Below are 22,756 nucleotides of genomic sequence, written 5' to 3' on the forward strand. Positions count from 1 at the left end.
CGTATGGGAAGACAGCCAGTGTGGTGTGGTAGTTAGTGTTGGACTAGGACCTGGGAGACCAGGGCTCAAATCCCCACTCTGCCATTAAGTTCACTGCCTGACCCTGGGCCAGTCACTGCTTCCCAGTCTAACCTACCTGACAGGGCTGTTGTGGGAATTAAATGAGGAGGGAGCAAGCCATGTATGTCACCTTGAGCTTCTTGGAGAAAAGGTGGGATATAAATGCAATAAATAAATTAATAAGTATGGGACCTGCAACAAAATGTTATTAATGAAATAATTTAGTACCCCACAGAAACCTTTGTTTCCCTTTCTCCACCTGTCACTTTCCTTATTTCCTGTCTCCTTTCTCTCCCTGTTCTATTGGTTTTCCTGCCTCCCCCCACCTGTCCCCTCCAGCTCTCCTTTACTTGCCTCCTACTAGTCATTCGTCCCTGCTTTTGGCACCTCCCCTCCTCCTGTGTGCCGCTCTTATTCTATGGTCTGTGTCCCCGTCTCTCATTTTTGTTTTCATTGCACCTACTGCTTCCTCTGCTATCATCCCATCCCTGTGCCTCTTGCTTGCCACTTCTGTTCCTTTCCACTCCAGATCCCCACTTGTATCTCATTTCTGCCACCATTTCCCCTCTGGCCTCCTCTGCCTAGCTGCCTGCTCCTGTCCCTTCCATCTGTTGTCATTCACCTATTTCCCTCCCCCTCATCTCTTCTCCTACCTCCAGCTTCTTCCTCTTCTGTCATTTCAGTATAATGGCATCAAGAGACTATGTTAATTCCCTCGCTGGACTGGGCAGGCATGCACCATTCCCTGCTTCTTTCCCCTACCCTTTCATCTGCACAAGCAGAATCCTCCTGTGTTGTATTACCCCATGATTTCCCCCCCTAAAGCTCCTGCAAACCTCAGGATTCACCCAAGAATGCAGGCACCTTCCTCTTCTTGCTTGATGCCCCAATTTTGGCCACATAACCATTGGCACACTAGGGCTGAGTTTAGAATAATAAAGGAATGATGGTATATGTGATCTGTTCAAGTGCAACAAATATTTCTGTGGTGTAAGCATCTACTGGGGGTGAAGGAAAGAAAAGTATCATTTCCACATTCTCTCTTGTTTCACATGGGATGGTTACAAGTTACTTGCTCACTATGCAGCAGGCCAGGGTTTCTATCACATGCTTACTTGATCACCTGTTTTACTATGCACATGAGCACAGTATATATTTTTCCCATACCACATATTCTCACTTGTGGTGAATCTGGAGATCTTTAGCAAGCAGCAAGGCTTCTTGAGATCTTCCCTGTGATTGAATGGCCGTACATTTTACTAAGCCATAGTTTGGGAATGTGCAATAGTTCTATGGGTATAGTTGTGGAACAACAAGTAATACAAATAGCACAAAATCAACCTCAATTGTGCACCTATTTGAACAAGTCTGTTCACATTTTCCACACAGCAATCTAGTCATCTGTATTCACTCACTGAGAGACCCTTAATGATATGCAGTAGAATACCACTCTGGCTCCAGTAGTTGCTACTAGTCAGAGAAGAGGCAGGAGAAGCAGCAATGAATTTGATTCTCCCCCTCCCTGCCAGAAAGTACTCTGGTCCAACTGCCAACTGCCCTGGAACTATAGAAGTAAGGAGGAAGGTCTTCTGCCACCAGTCATAGGACTAAGGTCTATTGGGTAGTTGGCACCACTTCTAACAAGCAAGAACACCATCAAGGTCTGGCATTAACAAACTGATCTTCACGACTTCCGGGAAGGGTGACTTAGCCTGTGCCTGCTTTTGAGACGGGCTCCTGCCTCAAAAGAAGCTTATTCAGATATATCAGTCAGTTTTTTCTTTTTTTTTTGACTGATTAAACTTCTCCCGGGTAGGGAGAAACGAAGAGATTAACCTCAAAGCCTATTTTTGTTGGGACGACCAGATCTCATTAATTTATGGGACGAGGTCCAGCCGACGAAGGTGGGACGGATTTTCAACAGCAAGCTCTATCTGTTAAAGCGAACGTTCATCTTATCTTCTAAGAGAGAACGCACTAACAGGCAAGCACCCTTCTTTCTATATTTTTCTTTTACTTGACTTAAATTGTTGCTGTTTAAAAGAGATTTGCCAGATTGATCGGTTTTTGACATCTCACTGGGGAGCCGTAACTTCTCTCTGCTACGCACTAATTAATAGCTTATCTCTGTTTTTGTTGCAAAAAGCTGTCCTGGATTTGCATTCTAAAGATACACACAGAAGAGGGATTTCTATTCCAGATTTTTATTTTGAAAAATATTATACTGTTTTGAGACTACTCTCTTTTTGGTCTATTTTATTTTGACGAATCTGTTTCTTGACGATTGCCATTAATTGCTTCGATCCTGGGAACTGCATTTTGTTTACTTAACTATTGGAGAGATAAGGCTGTCTGCTCTGTTTATACTGTGATGTCACCAAGTTTGGAGTATTAACCCAATTGTTGCTGAAATAAGAAGTGGTTTTCCTATATTTTTCTTTTAAAATGGCAATTAAGAAAGTGGCTGAGAATCTGGAAATAACTATGTTTCAGAGAATAATGAATGAGATTGAGATAACGAAAATTGAATTGAGTAAAATGAAGCAGGAGATTAAAGATATAAGGGTCCCTGTGAGAGAGGTGACCCTGGAAGGGGTCCCTGTGAGAGAGGAGACCCCGGAGATTGGAATAGGGGTCCCTGTGAGAGAGGAGACCCTGGAGACTGGAATAGGGGTCCCTGTGAGAGAGGAGATCCCGGAGATTGGAACAAACGTGGAACAGGAACAAGATTTGGAGTCTATGGACTTTAGAAATAAAATCTATTGTTTGGAACTCAATGTTATCTCTGAAGAAATTAATGAAGATTCTAGAGATAAAGTTATCAATGGCATGGATTATCTTCTGGACTGGAATGATGTGATGGAGTCCAATATAGAGAAAATCTATGGAATTAACTGCAGCCATGTGACAATGGAAAAACTTTTAAGAGATGACCCAGTGTATTTTGAAAAAAAGAACAGAGATATGATTTTACAGCAGTATTTCAGCAACTTATTCAGAATGGATGGCAAGAAAATATTTGGGATAGAGGTAATTCCCATCAGACTCTTATTATATGACTATGGCTTTGACAGCAAGATTATTATGGAATACTGATAATGGAAGATTGGATATTGAAATTACTGGACTTAACAAGACTACTGAAGATGGAAGATGGAAAATGGAACTAATAGAGATAATAGAACAATGGCTACTGAAATTACTGAACCTAACAGATTCTGATGTGATGGATTAATTGAAATGTTTATTTTGACTATGGTTATGACAATAAGATTATCATAATTAGTAATGAGATGGATTAATCGATATGCTTATCTGGAAAAAAAAATTGATAGATATATTTCTTAAAGAATTGAAACCTCTCTTTGACTTTTTGTGGAAAGAATAAAGTAATGTTTATGAGATTTGATGATTAAGTAAGATAACTACTGGAGGAAAGTGATTTTATAATATGACTTAAGAGACAGGATTGCTATATATTATAGACTTATAACTGATTTGATCTTTGACAAATGGGAAGTCAATATTTTACTCTTTATTTTTTATTTTTTTTTTTCTTCTTTTCTTTTTTTTCTTTTTGTTTAACTATTTTTGATTTTGTTTTTTGTCTTTGAATGTTTTATGATTTTGTCTTGTATGTTTTATGAAAATCTGAATAAAAATTATTGAAAAAAAAAAAAAAAAAAAAAAAAACTGATCTTCACCTCTACACTTTCTATCCATCCCCCACCTTGGGGTGTCTTGTCTTTTTAGTTTGGACTCTAGGGGGAGGACATCTATCATGTTTTCAGTTATGTGAGCTATTTTGAAAATCTGTATTGGTCTAAAATTTAAGATGCTGCGTGCGTGCGTGCGAGAGAGAGAGAGAGAGATAACAAAACAACAGGATAAGCCTCTAGACCAGCCTTTCCCAACCAGTGTGCCTCCAGTTGTTGTTGGACCACAATTCCCATCTTTCCTGACCATTGGCAATGCTGGCTGAGGCTGATGGGAGTTGTAGTCCAACAACATCTGGAGTTACACTGGTTGGGAAAGGCTGCTCTAGACCAATAAGCAGGCAAACAGTGTGTTAACTTCTTCCCAATCACATAATACAGTTGGTATTTAAGGTAGGAAATTCTGTAAGTGTAACAAACCCTACATGAAGAAACCTATTTGAGAAAATCACCCCAGGAAAAAAACATGGGCCCTATAATCATGTAAACAAGTTTCAATGCATGTATTAAATTGTCACTGTCTTTCCCACATCATAAATGGAAAATGAATTGTTACCATCTTCTTTATAGCCTACTTTGCATTGAGATGGTACAGCCCAAATTGCATGTGAGGGTTCACATAACTGAATGCTCCTTCATACTAAATAGTACTCCACACAGAAAACCACATCAGGGAGAAGGGTATCTATCTGAAGTGCTACAACATTCCGAGAGCCTTTTCGGCTAAAGGGCGGAGTATAAATGCTATAAACAAAAAAACCCAGACACAGATTTACTACTTCACAGGGAACCAGTCCTATGTCTTCAGTCCGGGAATTAGGACTATCTGCATGTAATTCCAGTGGTGATTTCTTTTTTGCAGTTGGGAGTTTTTACAAGAATGGCTAATAAAAAGAATATACCTTATATTTAGGTGAATACATCAAACACTACTTAATGAAGACTTTCAAGATGTCATGTTGAAAGTGAGAAGAAATCACTTTCCCTCCTACAGAAGGGAAAAAATGTCAATTTCTGCAGTCTATGTATTAAACAGCCACCAGAGTGGCTGTATACAATAACCAGCATGGATTTTTCACATTCCGCAATTTTAAACTGAAAATACGCTCCCATGCTGATGCTTCCCATAAGCTCATTTCAAAACAAAACCTTACAAAACCTATAGTCCTGAACGCAGAAACGCTCTCAATTTTCATGGTGATACACAAAACAGTCAGAGAGAATAGAGAGTTCGAAGTGTAAAAAGCGAGAGAAAAAAGTCCAGGCCCCTTTTGGACTTCTGTCAGACTTCTCATAATTTGTTGAAATTAATTAAAAATCAGCCGTGTTCACACAGTACTTGTAATCCTATTACTCACCTTGCCCCATACTTTGACCATCATCTTCTGCAGTTTAAAAGTTAAAAAAATGCCTGGCTGATAGTTGATTAATTTAAGAAATTTTACATTGAATTCAATGATAAGCCCAAGCATGCTCAGTAAGAACCAACTGTCAGTGTTCTAAAAGCCAGACTCACAGCTACTGGGCTTACCTAATCACAGGGCCACACACACACCAGACATTTATTTCACTTTACACAGTCATGGCTTCCCCCAAAAGAACCCTGAAAAATGTAGTTTGTGAAGGGTGCTGAGAGGAGACTCCTATTCTGTCACAGCTCCAGTCGCCAGAGTGATTTAAGTCAGCTGATTGAAGCTCTGTGAGGGGAACAGGGTGCCTCCTAGTAACTCTCAGCACCCTTCACTAACTGCACTTCCCAGGATTCTTTGGGAGAAGCCATGACTGGCTACAGTGAAATAAAGGTCTGGTGTGGATGTGGCCAGGGACAGATTTGGTTTAAATTTGGGTGGGAGACTATATGTGCCTGCTGCAGAATAAAAAGGTGGGGGAAACCCTGAAAAACCATGATACTGTTCACAATGTTTTCCTTAGGGAATGGAAAGGGGCTTCTCCTCTGCCCAGTGCCAACCCACCTAATCTACTCCCCTCTCCCTCCCCTTCATGCCCTCCTCCTCCCCTCCCTGCCCCTCTCCAGGTTAGTTTCACTTATCCTAAGCATGACTGCATAGACGTAAATCCCACTGAACTCAAGAAGTATACAAATGATCAAACCTGCCCTCCCCTTCTCCTCCCTCCTATCCGCTTCCTCTTGCCCCTTCCTTCCCCCTTCCTTTGTCCCTCCCTCCCTCCCTATCCCCATCCCCTTCCAAACCCCTCCTCCCCCCCTCCTCCTTTCCTTCCCCTTCCTTCCCCTCCCCCTCCTCCTCCCCCATGGTCAGTTTTACCTATCTTAAGCATAACTGCATAGGAGTAAATCCCACTGAACTCAAAAAGTATGCAAATGATCAAACCAGCCCTCCCCTCCTCCTCCCTCCTAACACCTCCCTTTTGCCCCTCCCCTTTCCTTCCCCTTCCAATCCCCTCCTACCCCTCCTCCTCAATAGTCAGTTTTACCTATCCTAAGCATGATTGCACAGGAGTAAATCCCACTGAACTCAATAAGCTTGCAAATGATCAAACCTGCCTTTCTGCTCCTTCCCCTCTTCTTCCTCCCCTGCCCACTTCAGCTCTCCCTCCCCCCGGTCAATTTTATCTACCCTAAGCATGATTGCAGGGGAGTAAACCTCAATAAACTCAATAAAAACATGCAAATGATGAAACCTGCCCTCCTTATCCCCTGCCCCTCCTGCCTGCACCCATCCTCCTCCTTCCCTTTATTCTGTCTCCCTTACCCCTGCCCATCCTCCTCCTCCCCAGCCCCTCTGGTCAGTTTCACCTATCCTAAGCATGATTGCAGAGAACTAAATCCCATCAAACTCAATAAGCATGCAAATGATCAATCCATTCTCAGCAAACTTGCACAGGATCCTGTTTTTACCTCCTAGATGAAAAAGCAGAGAAATTCACTAATAGGCAAAAAAACCCTTGCGGTTTAAGAATGTACCTATAACCAAGACATATTTCTATCAAACTTTAAAAAGCAGGGAAATTGGACAGCTATAGTGAATGCATCAGGGGAGCAGGAGACCTGACCTCCTCTCTGAGATATTGTACTGCCCTACAAATTGTCAAAATGCTAACACAATTTGGGTTGGTCTTTCACAGTTGGAAGAAATGGGTAACGTGTGCCTCTGAGCATAAGGTGAACGGTAGCAACACCTGCAATTAGCCCAAATAACAGAAACAAGATATGTGCTGTGCTGATCTTGTTTTAGCAGAGAGGAAGCAACAATATTAAATCAGTTGATACAGTTCAGATAGCCACTTTAAATATGTTTGATTTACTTTGCAATTTTACTGAAGTTTCCTATAGTAAATAATTTTCTTTTGATTTTGTTTCTATGAATATGGAAAGTACAGCAACACTTTGCAACACTAAAAAAGCTAAAAAAACAATTGTGGAATAATGGCACTGACTATTCTGCAGAATAGTTTCAATGGACACGAGCAGTGTCTCAATTTGTGCAAGATACAACAGTGGGAGATGAATATATTCTAGAAAAATTCTAGGTGTGCTCTATGCTTTTAATTGACCATGCCCACCTTTCCTTAAGTGGAGTGTTTAAAGCATAGCAGGAAGAACACATTAATCTTGGGCAGGCCAAGTTTGTTTTTTCCAACAGGTAGAGTCATTGCTTAAGTAGTCACATATTGTAGCCAGTCTGATTTTACATCAAACTGCAGTTTCAGATTCAACTGTTAATGCACCCAAAATAGAAATAGAACATAACCTCCAATTTGAAACACAAAAGGCTGTCTTCACCATCATATGACATTGACCAATAAAAAGGCTTTGAAATTAATAAAAATAAATTTGACACAGATTTCTAGGATGAATAATGAGAGAAATATAATTTTTGATTTTCTGTAGAAACAGTAGTAACACAGGAAAGAAGCAAAGTAAGAACACCTACAAACATGTAATTCTCCATCTTTGTTGCCAAATGTTGCCATCACTCACCATAAGTTCCGAGGCACATGTTACCAATTTCTCCCAAGCTACAGAGGAAGTGGATTGCACTGTGAAAGACCAACTGAAATGGTGTTTGCATTTTGACAAATTTGTAGGGCAGTCTGACATCTCAGAGAGGAGGTCAGGTCTCCACCTCCCCTGGTGCATTCACTTTAGCTGTCCAATTTCCCTGCTTTTTAAAGTTTGATAGAAATATCTGTTGGCTGTAGGTACATTCTTAAACTGCAAGGGTTTTTTTTGCCTATTAGTGAAATGGTTTTAGCATATTAAGAATGAAACAATTCATACCAGTCAATGTTAAGTCAAGAAGAGAACAATGTGTACCAGGCCTATTTTACATTCAGTGTTTTGGCACATACAGTACTTCAGCAATAATATTCATTACAGATTAAGCAATAAACTGAATAACCATATCATTGTATCAGATACAAATAACTACTAATGTAAGTGCAAGTAGAAAGCTCTCACAATCCTGAGCCATCAGTGCCTAAACGAAAACTTTACATTTATGACAACTCAACAGCAAACAAGCTACATGTAACATAGGGCATCATATAAAAATTAAAACATGCTTCACACATATTTATTAAACTTGATAGTGTGTGTGACTGTGGCCAGCCTTACAGTTTACACGTGCTAGGAGTGTTTTAGCCTCAGGTTAATTGCCGAGTATATATTTTCAAGCCCCCCTCATATCCCTTGTTTGTTTATTTTATTGGAATGACTATCCAAGCAGTTACACTTTACTAAATGATATCCTGTTTTAAAATAACAAACTAATTGGTTGAAGAGTCTTTACTGAAACAAATCCCAAGCTAAACTTGAAGTGCAAAATAGTTCTGGGGACATGCCAGACTGCTTCTTATAAGAACTGGAGCATTTCATAGAGCCTTGCCAAGAAGAAATTAAATCAGCCATTACTAGAACTAAAGATTAAAATCCAGCTGCTAGTATTCAGAATTAGTGAACTACTGTTTGAGGAATGTAAGTACTTATATGCAACCGACTGAAGCTTCTAATGGTAATTTGCTAAACTGTATAATTAACTCAGGCCTTTTGGTCATCAGCCACCACATGTGCCTTTCTGGCATTAGCTTGATACACTGAGGATCCCTTTTGTGAAGAAACAGAGGCACTGCAGATTTTATTTTGGCAACTAGATGACAGCAGATGGAGGGTTTAGAGTTCTGGATACCACATAAAACCTAAAAAGCTTTTCAAAAAGTATTTTTACACTAACTGTAACCTGAGGAATAAGCAGCAGGTAAAAGTGACTTTGTTCTCTGCAATTCTACTTGCTATTAAGGAGCATATTCTTGGGTAAGATCATATCTAAGTATCCTTACACTGTGGTGCTATGCAGCACAACACTGTATTTATGTATGGTAGGTGCATGCCACAGACCTGAGTTTTAATTGGGAGTATTAACCAATAATACCACCACCACTGCACATGTACTGATCTTCTCATTAAGACAGACACATTTCTTTCCAAGACCACCCAACAGAGAACAAATCCCCAATGTACAGCCCCCAACACATATACCTCCCCATCTTGTTAATGCCTCCCCAGCCGCTTCTCACAAAATAGGCACTGGCAGCATCCACAGACAACATGTGGATCACAAAAGGACAAACTCCAAACTTCATCTAAGGGAGGAAATATACATTTTCCAAAGGGGAGATACACATGATGTCTGCATAACAGAAAAGCAAGCATGAGCAGTCAGAACAATTCTCTCCCACCACCCTCAAATCACATAAGCTTAAGGCTCATGATAATATGACTACTAAAACTGAACCTAGCTATTAAAGCCTTTAAGGTGACAGACATTGCCTCAAAAGAACTAACATTGCAGTTCACATTCATTTTATATATAATTCACTAATAGGCAAAAAAACCTTGCGGTTTAAGAATGTACCTATAGCCAACAGATATTTCTATCAAACTTTAAAAAGCAGGGAAATTGGGCAGCTATAGTAAATGCACCAGGGGGGCAGGAGACCTGACCTCCTCTCTGAGATATTGGACTGCCCTACAAATTTGTCAAAATGCAAACACAATTTGGGTTGGTCTTTCACAGTCCAATCCACTTGCTGTGTAGCTTGGAAGAATTTGGCAACATGTGGTAACAAGGAATTTTATTTTAAAGGGTTTTTTTTTTGCAATTATCAGCCTTTCCCAACCTGGTGACCTCCAGATCTTTTGGACTACTACTTCCATCAGTCCCAGTAGTATGACCAATAGTTGGGGAGGTTTGTAGTTGTAGTGACTACAATGTCGTCTCAATCATTTGGAGGGCATCAGGTTGGGGAGGCTGATTTAACTCATAAGGAAAATCTTTTGAAAACTTTTGATAAGTAGAAGGCATGCCTGCTACTTTAGCCCACACAATTACTTATTTGCCCTTTCGGGCATATTAAAAACAGTTTTTGTAATCAGCTCCACTAATGAGCAGGCAGAAATCATGACCACTAGCCTCCATGCTGACCTGCAGAACAATGATGGTGCTGGGCTTTAGGTGGCTGAGGAATCATAGAATAGTAGAGTTGGAAGGGGCCTATAAGGCCATCAAGTCCAACCCCCTCCTCAATGCAGGAATCAAAATCAAAGCATTCCCGACAGATGGCTGTCCAACTGCCTCTTGAATGCCTCCAGTGTCGGAGAGCCCACTATCTCTCCTTTCATACAGGCATTTGCATGTGTGAAAGATCTCCAATTGGAATACTTATATGAACTTATAATGCCTATATTAGGAACCAAAGGGCTCTGATCACTTCCTAAAACCAAACACAGGAAACCATCATTAGAATAAAGGACTAGCTTTTCCTCAGCTTTCTTCCCAAATCACATTGCGAGAATGGGTCAGGGAGGGAGCACTAATTGGACCAAACTAGATTAATAAAGCTCCTATAGACCGTCAATTGCTTGGAGCTTAGATAGTCCTGGCATGGGGGGGAAAGGACACCATCTATCTTATTCCTTCCTGGAATATTGCACCTGTCATTCAGGTATCCTCAGTGGTGCCTAGTGACCACTACACCTGGTAGGGTTGCTATGGGGGTGTGGCCAGTGAGGTCATGGGGGAGTGGCCAAGTTTTGGTTTTCTCCCCATCTTCCGCCCTTGCAAACATACTGTGGATAGTTAAGCATACCAGTTTTGCATATAGCACCTAACTGAACTGTAAAGTGTCTTACTTTGGTTCAGAAGGGGTTCCAGCTGCTGTCACAGCAGTGCCATGGCTAATAGTTATTGCCTAAAGATCTCCAGAGTTTCTTAAAAAAAAATCCAATCCTGTAAACCAGTGTTTCCCAAACTTTCAACATGCGCGTACCCGTTTTGAGACATTGATTTTACCGGCGTACCGAACTTTCACAAAAATAATTGGGAGAGGGGTAAGGTATTATAACACATTCATAATTCCTATAATTTTATATGAAATGTTTGTAAAAAAATAAATACAAAGTAAGTAATAAATATTTTAATAATAGAAATAATATTTATATAACAAAATTATATATTCAAAAATATAGAAATAATTCATATACTAATAATTAAAATAACTATTATTAAAAAAAAACATTCTGGAAATAAAGGCCCGGAGGGGACCCCCCAAAACTGGAAACTCCAGCCGAAAATCATGCAGCATGCAGCGGGTTTACAGAGGCAGTGCTTGCCTGGGCTGGAGATTTGAATCTCCCGCTCTTTGGTTGCAGAGTGGTTTTCCCCCATCCTGCCTGGGAAGCCATTCAGGCACGCAGCCCAAGAGCAGGCAGGGGATTCAAACCTCCCGCCTAAAATTCACAGCTGATGAGCGGGCAGGCCAGGCAGGATGGGGGGGAAAACCGCTCTGCAGCCAAAGAGCGGGAGATTCCCCAAGAGGGAAGTGGCTGGCGAGATGGCTGCTGCAGGGCTGAAGATAGAGAAGAAACCCCACTTCCCTGCTTCCTGGTGTGAACATTTTTGTAGTCGAGCATACGCATAAATATCTTTGTGGCGCCATCTGTCTGTTTGTAGAAGCGTTTTTTGGTGGCCAAAGTCATTGCGAGGGAGTCCGAGTCTTATGAGAAACTGGAGAGGTGCACGAAAGGACAGGAATGCATTGAGAGCGAAAGAGACTACGCGTTGAATAACGTCGGGATAAACCACTGTTATTATATTGATCTTTCCTCACATGATTGTGTGAGAAACTGGAGAAATCACAAGAACTGTATTTTCTCTTAAAAGAACACACACACACTTTTTTGCTGCTAAAACCCAATGATAAAGTACAAAAAAAAACATTCGGCCACGTACCCCTTGAAACCCTTTCGCGTACCACCAGGGGTACGCGTACCACACTTTGGGAAACACTGCTGTAAATATAGGTTCCTATCACCAACAGAAAAAGATATTACAGGTGGGGGAAAACAAGCAGCCAACATGTTAGAAAACAGAGTCTTTCACACTATCTGATCAGTTCTGAATACTGTAGCAGGACGTTCCACAAGCTCCTTCAGTATTTCACTGATGTGGGGACTCAGACATTCACACAAGGTATATTTAAGTCTCTTGGTTTTTATAAATGCAGGGATTTGCTTAATTCAAAATTCCTTCTCCTTTTGATAAATCACATTTACACAGGTTCCATCTCTTCACTCAAAGTGAAATTGTTGCTGGGCTCCTGCTGGGAGTAAGGGCGGGATATAAATCAAATAATAAATAAGTGTGCAACAACTCCACATGTGCCCTGCTAATTGGATTACCAATGCCGGGATATCTGTGTTATAAACACTCTCCTGCTCTCTTCTGCCCCAGCCCCCATCATGAAAGACAGAGTCCTGGGTTTAGAAAGAAAATAAACATCTGGTCTTCTTCAAAGTACTTCTACTTTTTGTTTTGTTTTAATTAAAATTGGGGGGGGGCAGTTTGTCACCAAGAATCAATCAATGAATCAATCAATCAATCAATCTCTCTCTCTTGATACAAAGCAAACCATTTGGGGCAGTTTGTCACCAAGAATCTCCTCTTCTCCCCACCCTGACAATAAAAATGCCTAGTTTGGCCCAAGAAGAAACCAGACTTCCCCACGCTACCTTATGATGCCAGCCAAACATTTTTGGGAGCAGTTTGTCACCAAGAAGAACATCCTCTCCCTTCCCAACCTCCTAATAGGGCCCAGTCTGGCCTGTGAAGAAATTAAACCTGCTTTATCACCAGTCCTCGCATGTATATGTCTAGATATATCTGAGCATGCCCAGAACCAATGTGTGATTCTGACAAAGGCTAAGACTATCAAGTGGGCTGCTCTGGAACCGGTCCAGACTCTACCCTGACCCTGCCCTAATTTTCTATAGTTGCTATGTTAGACAGGCTTCTTAACAAGAGATGCAGCAGAAGCCTTCTAAGAGGGCTGACAAGCTGGCAGACCAAGGGGGGGGGAAGGGCTCTTTGCCATAGCTACACTTTTGGATTAGGATTGGCGTAATGATGCAGTGAGCTGACTGGCCACAGAACAAGAAGCTAATTGGTCAGAGAACAGTAGATTGATATAAATGTTTGCAGGGCTTCTCTGAGTTCAAACAGAAGTATAAAATGTGTAGGGAACAAGAAAGAGAATGTGGCTTTGAGATTTTGAGGGTAAAAAAATAAAAATTGCTTGACATTCTCACTGGAAGGTCTGTGCCCCAGTAGCCCCAATGGACCAGCTTCTACTGGATGTCCTATGGGTGGCCTTCTTATATTCCCAAGAACTAGCTGTGGGTTTTCAAGGATGCTGAAACTTAGAGAGACTAACAGAGCTAGTTTCAGATCATCATCAGTCTCTTAATAGCCTACAATATTTGCTGGAACAAATATTAAATTAAAAGTTTTAAAAAGTTAAAAAGATTAAAAAGTTGAATATTTAACAACATTTTTTGTGACTTTTGAAGAATGGATACCTCATACTTTTAACTTCTAACACATTTTCTATTTTATTTTTTATTTCTACTATGAGGGTTTTTACTATTGCCTTCTGTTGTTGTGAACTGTTTGATTATTGCTGTTTTATATTACTCATGATGTTTTATATTACCATTAAATTTTTAAAATGAAATGTTTTAAATAAATACTCAAAACAATAAAGCTCTATGCTATTCAGTCATATATCGTTGTTGCCAATCATCAGCAGGTTACACTAGGGCTGCTGAGACCTGGCATTGGACCCAGAGCAAGATGCATGATCGCCCCTCCCAATCTTCCTGCAAACCAAGTGTAACTACTTTCTTTAAACAAAATTTTAAGTGACTTAACAGTGCCTTGCAAAACTAATCAGACCTCTGACCAATGCTCTCATATTACTGAATTACAAATGGCACACTGTAATTTTGTTCTGTATGATATTTTATTTTGAAACACTGAAACTCAAAATCAATTATTGTAAGGTGACATTGGTTTTATGTTAGGAAATGTTTGTAAGAAACATAAAAAACTGACACACGTTGCTTGCATAAGCATTCAATCCCTATGCTGTGGAAGCTTCCAGTTTACACAGATGAAAGAAACTGCCCTATCGAGCACACAATTACTTTACCATTGGCCTCCACCTGTGAATCATTAAAGTGGCTGTCACATTGTCAGGATAAAAACCTCACTGTTGAAGGATCATTGGTCAGGCTGTGGATGTGAAGGAAAATGAAGACCAAAGGGCATTCTACAGAAGTGAGAGACAATGCAGTGCAAAAGCATAGATTAGGAAAAGGGTACAAAATAACATCCAAGTGTTTGGATATCCCAGTGAGCACAGTCGGATCAATCACAGCCCAACAAAAAAAAAATTGTTTTTAGTTGCCAAGGATGTTTGAATGACTGTAGGGTATTTTGGGGGTGCTAAATCCAAAAATGATATTAGATTTGCCGAATTGGCTCTAGTTTTTGAGATAATGGATACCCCTCAAATGACGATTGTACCCCAATACGACCTGTAGCTGCTGACATATGCAGCAGGGTTTGGTCTGTCTTTTTACTCTTGAACATTGTTTTGCAAGTTTATCCATTGCATATAATATCATATTGATACTTCTTTTTTTTGAAGAGGAATATGAGTTGGTCACAAAGAGGCTGCTTAAACAATCCTAATGCCTTCTGCTACATTTGTGGCGAATACACTCTGCAAAAACAAAGAAAAAACATCACTGACTTTGTGAAACAAGCATATCTTGCTTATTTTGGAGTGAAGCTTGGAGATCAAGATAAGTCTTGGGCTCCCCATAAGGTTTGCAAAACCTGTGTAGGGTGCCTACGATAGTGGGAAAATGGAGAAAGGAAATGTTTAAACTTTGGTGTGCCTATGGTGTGGAGAGAGACGCAAAACCATCACGATGATTGTTATTTTTGTGTTGTGAATGTGAAAGGCTTCAATCGCTACAAGAAACATAAGTGGGAGTATCCTGATTTGGACTCAGCAAGGCGACCTGTGCCACACAGAGAAAACGTTCCCATACCAGTGTTTACCTCACTGCCTGACCTTCCATTGTCAGATGTTGAAGAAATGCTGGACGTGGAGTGTAGCACAGTTGGTAGCCCTGGAAGTGGATATGAAGAAAGCTTTTCAACACCTGAGCAGTTCTCCCAAAAAGAACTCAATGATCTGATACGAGACCTCAGTCTGTCAAAGCAAGCATCTGAACTTTTAGCATCCAGGCTAATGGAAAAGAACTGTCTACAGCCGGAAGCTAACATAACAGCTTATCGGACAAGAGAGGAGGGACTTCTTCCATACTTCAGCCAAGATGAAGAACTTGTATACTGCAATAACATTCCTGGACTTCTTCTCCAAATGGGACTACCAGAATATCGACCAGAAGATTGGCGGCTTTTTATAGACAGCTCCACCAGAAGCTTGAAATGTGTTTTATTGCACAATGGTAACCGCTATGCATCTCTTCCAATTGCTCACTCAACAAAACTTAAAGAACAATATGAAAATATCAAAATGGTCTTGCAGAACCTCTGCTATCATGAGCACCAGTGGTCTATTTGTGTTGATCTAAAGATGGTGAACTTCTTGCTTGGGCAGCAAAGTGGATACACGAAGTACCCTTGTTTCATCTGCTTGTGGGATAGTAGGGCAAAGCGAGATCACTGGAAAAAAGTGACATGGCCTTCAAGGGAACACATGACAGTAGGTGCAGTGAACATCATTAACAAGCCATTGGTTGACAGAGAAAAAATCATTCTCCCACCACTCCATATCAAGCTTGGACTGATGAAGCAATTTGTTAAGGCCTTGGACAAAGATGGTGATTGCTTCAAATACATTTGTAGATCGTTCCTTGGACTGACTATGGAAAAACTAAAACCAGGAATCTTTTATGGTCCTAAAATTCATAAACTCATCAATGATTTGAATTTCACTAAATTTATGAATGATGTTGCAGCTTCTGCCTGGTGCAGTTATGTCTCAGTTGTCAATAACTTCTTGGGTAACCACAAAGCAGACAATTATGAAGAATTGGTGCAAAACATGCTCACTAACTTTAAACATTTGGGTACTAATATGAGCATAAAGGTATGCTATCTCCATAGCCACTTAGACAGATTTCCGGATGATCTTGGTGATTTTAGTGAGGAACAAGGGGAGAGGTTCCATCAGGATATAAAGGTGATGGAGGAAAGGTATCAAGGCAGATGGGACAGACACATGATGGCAGACTACTGCTGGAGCCTCCAACGTGATTGTCCTGATGCCCCACATAAAAGAAAATCATACACACAGCGTTTTTCTATGCATTAATTGTGATTATCTGAATCAGCTTACTTTGTTTTAATGTTATTGTACTGAATACAACGCCATTAGGTATTTCATGTGTTTACTTTTGTATGATTTGAGACAGTTTCCATGTCATTTGTGGGTAGGCTATGCCTGACCATTAAATTTTTTGAATTTGTTATGTTTTTCAATGGGGGCATCCATTATCTCAAAAATTAGAGCCAATCTAGCAAAACCGATGCCGTATTCGGAATCAGCGACACAAAGTTACCCTAAAATTGATCAAACATCATTGGCAATAAAATTAGTGTTGACCAGTGGGGAAGCTGCATCACACCACTCAGGCACTGCCAAAAAGAGGCCATCCCTCAAAACTCAGTGCTCGAACAAGGAGACTTGTGAGAGAAGCCATAGAGAGGCCAACAATCAGAAAGAAGCTATTACTCAAAAAGTACCATATGAAAGCACGTCTGGAGTTTGCCAGAAATCATGAGAACATCCCAGCTCTGATGTGGGAAAAGGCTTTGTGGTCAGATGAGACCAAGACAGAGCTCTTCAGCCAAAACTCAAAGTGCCATGTGTGGCGCAAACCTACACTGCCTATGGCTCAAGACACACCATCCTTACAGTGAAGTATGGTGGTGGCAGCATCATGCTGTGGGCATGCTTCTCATCAGCAGGAACTGGGCATCTTGTTAAAATTGAAGGAAGAATGGATGGCACAAAATACAGGGATATACTGCAAGAGAACCTGCTTCAGTCCACTAAAAAACTGAAGGTTGGGAGGAAATTCACTTTTCAGCAGGACAATGATCCCAAGCACAAGGCCAAAGCAAGATTGGACAAGAACAAAAACAAGAACAAAAAAGTGAAAGCCCTACAGTGGTCCAGTCAAAGTCCTGATCTCAATCCCATTGAGAATCTGTGGCACTCTTTGAAAATTGTGCTCCACAAGCGACGTACTTGTCGCTGGAGCGAATCTGCCATGAAGAATGGGCCAAAATCCCTTTGACACTGTATACAAAGCTGATATATACCTACCCCAAAAGACTTAAAGCTCTTATTGCAGCAAAAGGTGGCTCTACCAAATACTAATGTGTGGGGGTTGAATACTTATGCAAGCAACATGTTTCAGTTTTTTACAAACATTTTCCAACATAAAACCAATGTCACCTTACAATAATTGATTTTGAGTTTCAGTGTTTCAAAATAAAATATCATACAGAACAAAATTGCAATGTACCATTAACAATTCAGTAATATGAGAGCATTGGTCAGGGATCTGATTACTTTAGCAAGGCACTTTAACTTAGGGCAAGAAATAAATAAATGTATCAGAATGATAGTGAATATGTTTACTAGAAATAACACTGTTCACAAATCCATGTGAAAATAAACTTAACATTTTTAGTACTCATTACTATTACAAATATTTTAAATTGTGTTTAAATTGTTTTTAAAAGATGTGTTTTTAAATTTGTATATTTGTTTTAATGTTTTTAATTACTGTAAACTGCCCAGAGAACTTCGGCTATGGGGCGGTATATAAGTACAATAAATAAATAAATAATACTAAACCACTTAATTAGTACTGTTAATATGGTTCTGTGAACTGGGGCCTACTACTAATAGTTCTGATCTCAAGGTATATGTGGTGCTTTGCCATGTGTGAATCAAATTAATAAATACTGGTGCTTTAAAAAAATTATTTAACAGAATGTATATACCACTTGATCATTAAAAAAAACCTCTAAGCAGTTTACAAAAGAAATTGCAATCATCAATAAAACAGTTAAGAACAAGTAATTCAAAACATTATTAAAACAATTAAAATAGCAACAGACAAAAAAGATTAAAACACTTCAGCATCTATGTTTCTGGACAGGTGTGCCTAAAAAAAAAAAGCAGGCACTGAAAACAATACAGCAAACACGCATGCCTGATGTCAGTCAGCAGACAGTTCCAAAAAGTAGGTGCTGTCACACTAAAAGAATGATTTCTTACAAGTGTGGATTGAGTATTATGAGGCACCTGTAACACAGCCAGTTCCACAGATCAAAGCACTCAAGTGGGCGCATATGAAGTAAGGCGGTCCCCCAAGTAAAATGGTCCCGAACTGTTAAGGGCTTTATATACTAAACCAGTGCAGATCCCTGAGCAGAGGTGTTATATGCTGACAGGGTTTCACTCCTATCAGCAATATGGCTACAGTGTTCTGCACTAACTGCAGTTTCTGGGTCAAGTGCAAACGAAACGCCACACAGAGTGCATTGCAGTAATCCAGTCTTGAAGTCACCAATGCCTAAGCTACTGTAGTCAGGCTCTCCTGGTCCAGGAACGGTCATAGTTGTCTTACCAGGCACAGCTAACAAAAGGTACTTCTAGCTACTGACAGTGACAGAGCTGGATTCAGGAGCACCCCCAGACTGCATAACTGCTTCTTCAAGGGGAGTGCAACCCCATTCAGGGCAAGCAATTCTGTCCCACCATTGCGTTGAGACACTGGTCCAGGGCCTGCACAGCCTCTCCTGATTCATGTTACAAAAATACAGAGTTGAATGTTGTCAGCATACTGATGACATCTTGCCCCAAAACTCCTAATAACTGCTCCCAGCAGCTTTATATAAGTATTAAATAGCATTGGGGTTAAGATGGTGCCTTGCGGCATCCCACAGCACAACTGCCAGGGGGACAAAAGACAATCACCCAAAGATACTCGGCATGGTCCTGTAGGCAGGACTGGAACCACCGTAACACGCCCCCTCCCAATTCCAATTCTACAGACTTTTTTTGATGTCATTTTAATTAACAATGCAGTTTGCCATATTATTCTCTCCCATTCAGTTATTAGCAGACAGAGGGCCTATTATCCAATACATAGTTTTGCACCACTTATGCTTATAACAAATTGCCTACTTCTCTTCCTTCCATTTGTATTTTTCCAAGGAGGGGAGTTTGGGGATTTCTTGTTACATTACTGCAATTTCTTGTGAAATGAAATGAAATCTTTCTTTATTGTTCAGAGCCATAGGCTACCACAATTAAACACATGTAAAAGGAAAATGCAAAATACATATTAAAATACAGGTCATATTACAACAAAAAATGTCCAGTACAAACAAATGTTTGTTTGTTTATTTAACTTATATCCCGCCTTGAAGGAGCCTAGGACGACAAACAAAACACTACAAACAATATTAAACATCTTAAAAACAGTTTAAAATATATTAAACCAATACATCTTTGAAAACATATTAAAAACAAAACATCTTTAAAAGAATCTTAAAAAAAAAAGCTTTAAAAGCATTTTAAAAAACAGTTCCAACACAGACACAGACTGGAATAAGGTCTGTACTTAAAAGGCTTGTTGCAAGAGGAAGGTGTTCAGTAGGCGCCAAAAAGATAACACAGATACTAATATTTAAGGGGAGGAAATTCCAAAGGGTAGGTGCCACAACACTAAAAATCTGCTTCCTATGTTGTGCAGAACGGACCTCCTGACAAGATGGTATCTGCAGGAGGCCCGCACCTGCAGACCGCAGTAACTGACTCGGTATCTAAAGGGTAAGACGATTTATTTATTTGATTTATTTTTGTGCACGACCAAAATATGTGCACAGAGTTCACTTTGGTGTTTCTGCATCTCCAACAATTTGAACTTGTTTTGTAGATTTTACTTAAGCTTAGGAGTAAGGGGCCACTGGTAAACAGTTTTGAAAATATCTTCTTTGAGGTTGACACCCATCAGGGGAAATGATACTGTTTTAAAGAGCCAAGCCCTTTCTTCGTATGCTATCAGTAAGTTGTACCTTATTAGATTTTTCCCTTTTTTTCTTAAAGGATGGGTATAATTGATTTATTTCTATTTCTGACAAGACTGAGTAAATTTTGCTAATTATAAAGGCATGAATGTGCATAGAAGTCCATGTTTTGCTAATTGTTCAGCAATATGTCTTAACTGAAACTACTGGAAGAGCAGATGCCGTGTTAAATCCATCTGTAATATCTCGTTTATATTAGATGCCTGTTATTAAACCAGATGGGAAAATGTAATATCCTTTTCTTAGACCAAATTAGAAAAGGTATAGTATTCTGTATCGATCTTCCTATAAATTAGCTTGTCAACAAAGAGACAAAAGAAGATTGTTTTAATTGAAATTTACACCATGCTTTAAAAATTGGTTTAGTTGATGATACACAATTAGGATCAATGGTGTATGATTTTGGTTTGTACCACAATAAGTCCCATAATTGCTTGTACAATTCTTGCTCCACTCTATTTACTTCATTATCTTCAAACCAGTTGCCAGTCTCCTCTAACTTCACTGCTTGGTAGTACCACATGATATCAGGGGCATGCAGCCCTTCTTTTGTTGTTTTTTTGACAGAGATTTTCATTAGCAGTTCTATGTGGCTTGATTGACTAGATACATTTATGATTTTCTTTTGCCAATTTAACAATTTGTTATGTTTTATTTCCAAAGGTCACGTAACTCAACTGATTTCAATGGGTTTACTCTAAGTAGGACTTAATCAGATGCAACCCTGAGTGCTTTCCATTCCTATGCACAGCACTTGATTTCCTCAACATAAATAATCAGTTAATACCAACACATCCAAATCACAGTTCACAGAAGTTCAATATAACTACACCAATTACTTGTACTAACAATGGTTTTCCTCCCATAAGAACACTCAGTATTGCAGTACATATGAATCCTGACACAATTGCTCTACTTCTAAGATGTTCAATATGAACCTAGACACAATTGCTCCACTTTAAGATGTTCAAATTTAACATTTTCTAAAGTTTTGCACCATAGTTGCAATAGTATAACTGGTTTCAAATGACAAAGGCTACATTATCCTTATTCTGCTCCAACAGTGTATAAGAAGAGGTCCTAATGCAGGAAATGTATTGTCAACTTTAAGGTCAATAAACACGTTTATATTTCAAAAAATAAAATAAAACATGGACCAGAAATTTGCAGGTATGCCCTTTTAAAAATTTAACATGAAAATGCAGTCTCATGCACAGTTCACATTTGTACTATATTTACATAATGCCATATGCAATATCAGCTTGAAATATCACAAAGAGGGATAATCTAAAATTGCCAGGCTTAATCCTGATTTCACTTTACACTTAATGATTAAAAAATGGTTCAGCACTTACCATAATGTGATTGAAATGCCTGTGGTTTTACGACCTGATTACAGTGGTTACACATCACCAAATAGAAATCATCATGAGCTGGGCAAAGACCAAATATTGGCATATCTAAAATAAAAAGACAAAGGGTATGTCTTACAACTGGTCATAATGATTGTAGAATTTGTCACTGCACCAAATTTCAGAAGCTGCATGCAAGGGTGGGGAAATGAACATGCAACAGTTATGGATTTAAATATTACACAATGTCTACTTCAGAATAAATAATAAATTCTCTTATTGATGGTCATTATCTACAGACACATAAATATAGAATGGTTTTACATCACTTTAAGCAGAACATCACTAGCGGGAGAGCACATAAATACAGTAATACCTCAGTTAACAAAGTAGATGCATTCCTGGACACTACTTTAACAGAAACTTTGGTACCAGCAGTAGGAATAACATGGAAAGAATAGGGATAGGCTCCTACACCTGCTCATAGATGGTGGGGGGCAGCTTCAGCAGGGGCTTTAAAGTGTGCCTAGCAAGCACTCCCTTCCTTCCCCCTCTCCTCCTCTGAATACTATTGGATCGTTCCCTCCCCACCTCGGGGAGAAAGCAAGAGATCTCTTTAATGCAAAGCAAACACACAGGCTTATTAGTTTCACCCTAGCAAAGCAAAGGCACAGGGTTATCAGTTTACTGATAGCAAAGCAAAGACACGGTCTTGTCAGTTTCACCTTAGAGCAAAGGCACAGGCTTGAAAATTTATCCATAGCAAAGCAAAGCTTATCAGCTTCACCTTAAAAAAACTTTCCTTAAAAGGAGCTTTAGTTGTTAACTGAGCTATTACTGCATACAAAAGCTTAATAAGGCAGTAGCTCTATGTTACATTATATTCTTTACATTTGTTTTTAATGTTTTTAGTAACTGTAAACGGCCCAGAGAGCTTCGGCTATGGGGTAGTATACAAATACAACAAATAATTGAATAAATAAAGTATTAAACTGCATTCAGGTTGGGGAAAATTATTAAAACATTTCTAAGGTGTTAATCCTATGCACACTTACTTGGGACTTTGAAAAAATGGACTACCTTCAAGTCGATCCCGACTTAT

The 22,756-nt window shown here is 39.6% G+C and overlaps 1 protein-coding gene across 2 annotated transcripts in view; it reads right to left on the reverse strand.

Annotated features, from left to right (window-relative positions):
- Positions 1 to 22,756, reverse strand: part of ATXN7 (ataxin 7) — a 156,285-nt gene that overhangs the window by 60,078 nt on the left and 73,451 nt on the right. For both annotated transcript variants that reach the window (XM_061618729.1, XM_061618730.1), the window contains one exon: positions 21,658 to 21,762. In XM_061618729.1, coding sequence (XP_061474713.1) covers positions 21,658 to 21,762 — 105 coding nt within the window. The remainder of the gene's footprint in view (positions 1 to 21,657; positions 21,763 to 22,756) is intronic.

The sequence above is a fragment of the Rhineura floridana genome, chromosome 3 (assembly GCF_030035675.1).
Source record: "Rhineura floridana isolate rRhiFlo1 chromosome 3, rRhiFlo1.hap2, whole genome shotgun sequence".
Lineage (NCBI taxonomy): Eukaryota > Metazoa > Chordata > Lepidosauria > Squamata > Rhineuridae > Rhineura > Rhineura floridana.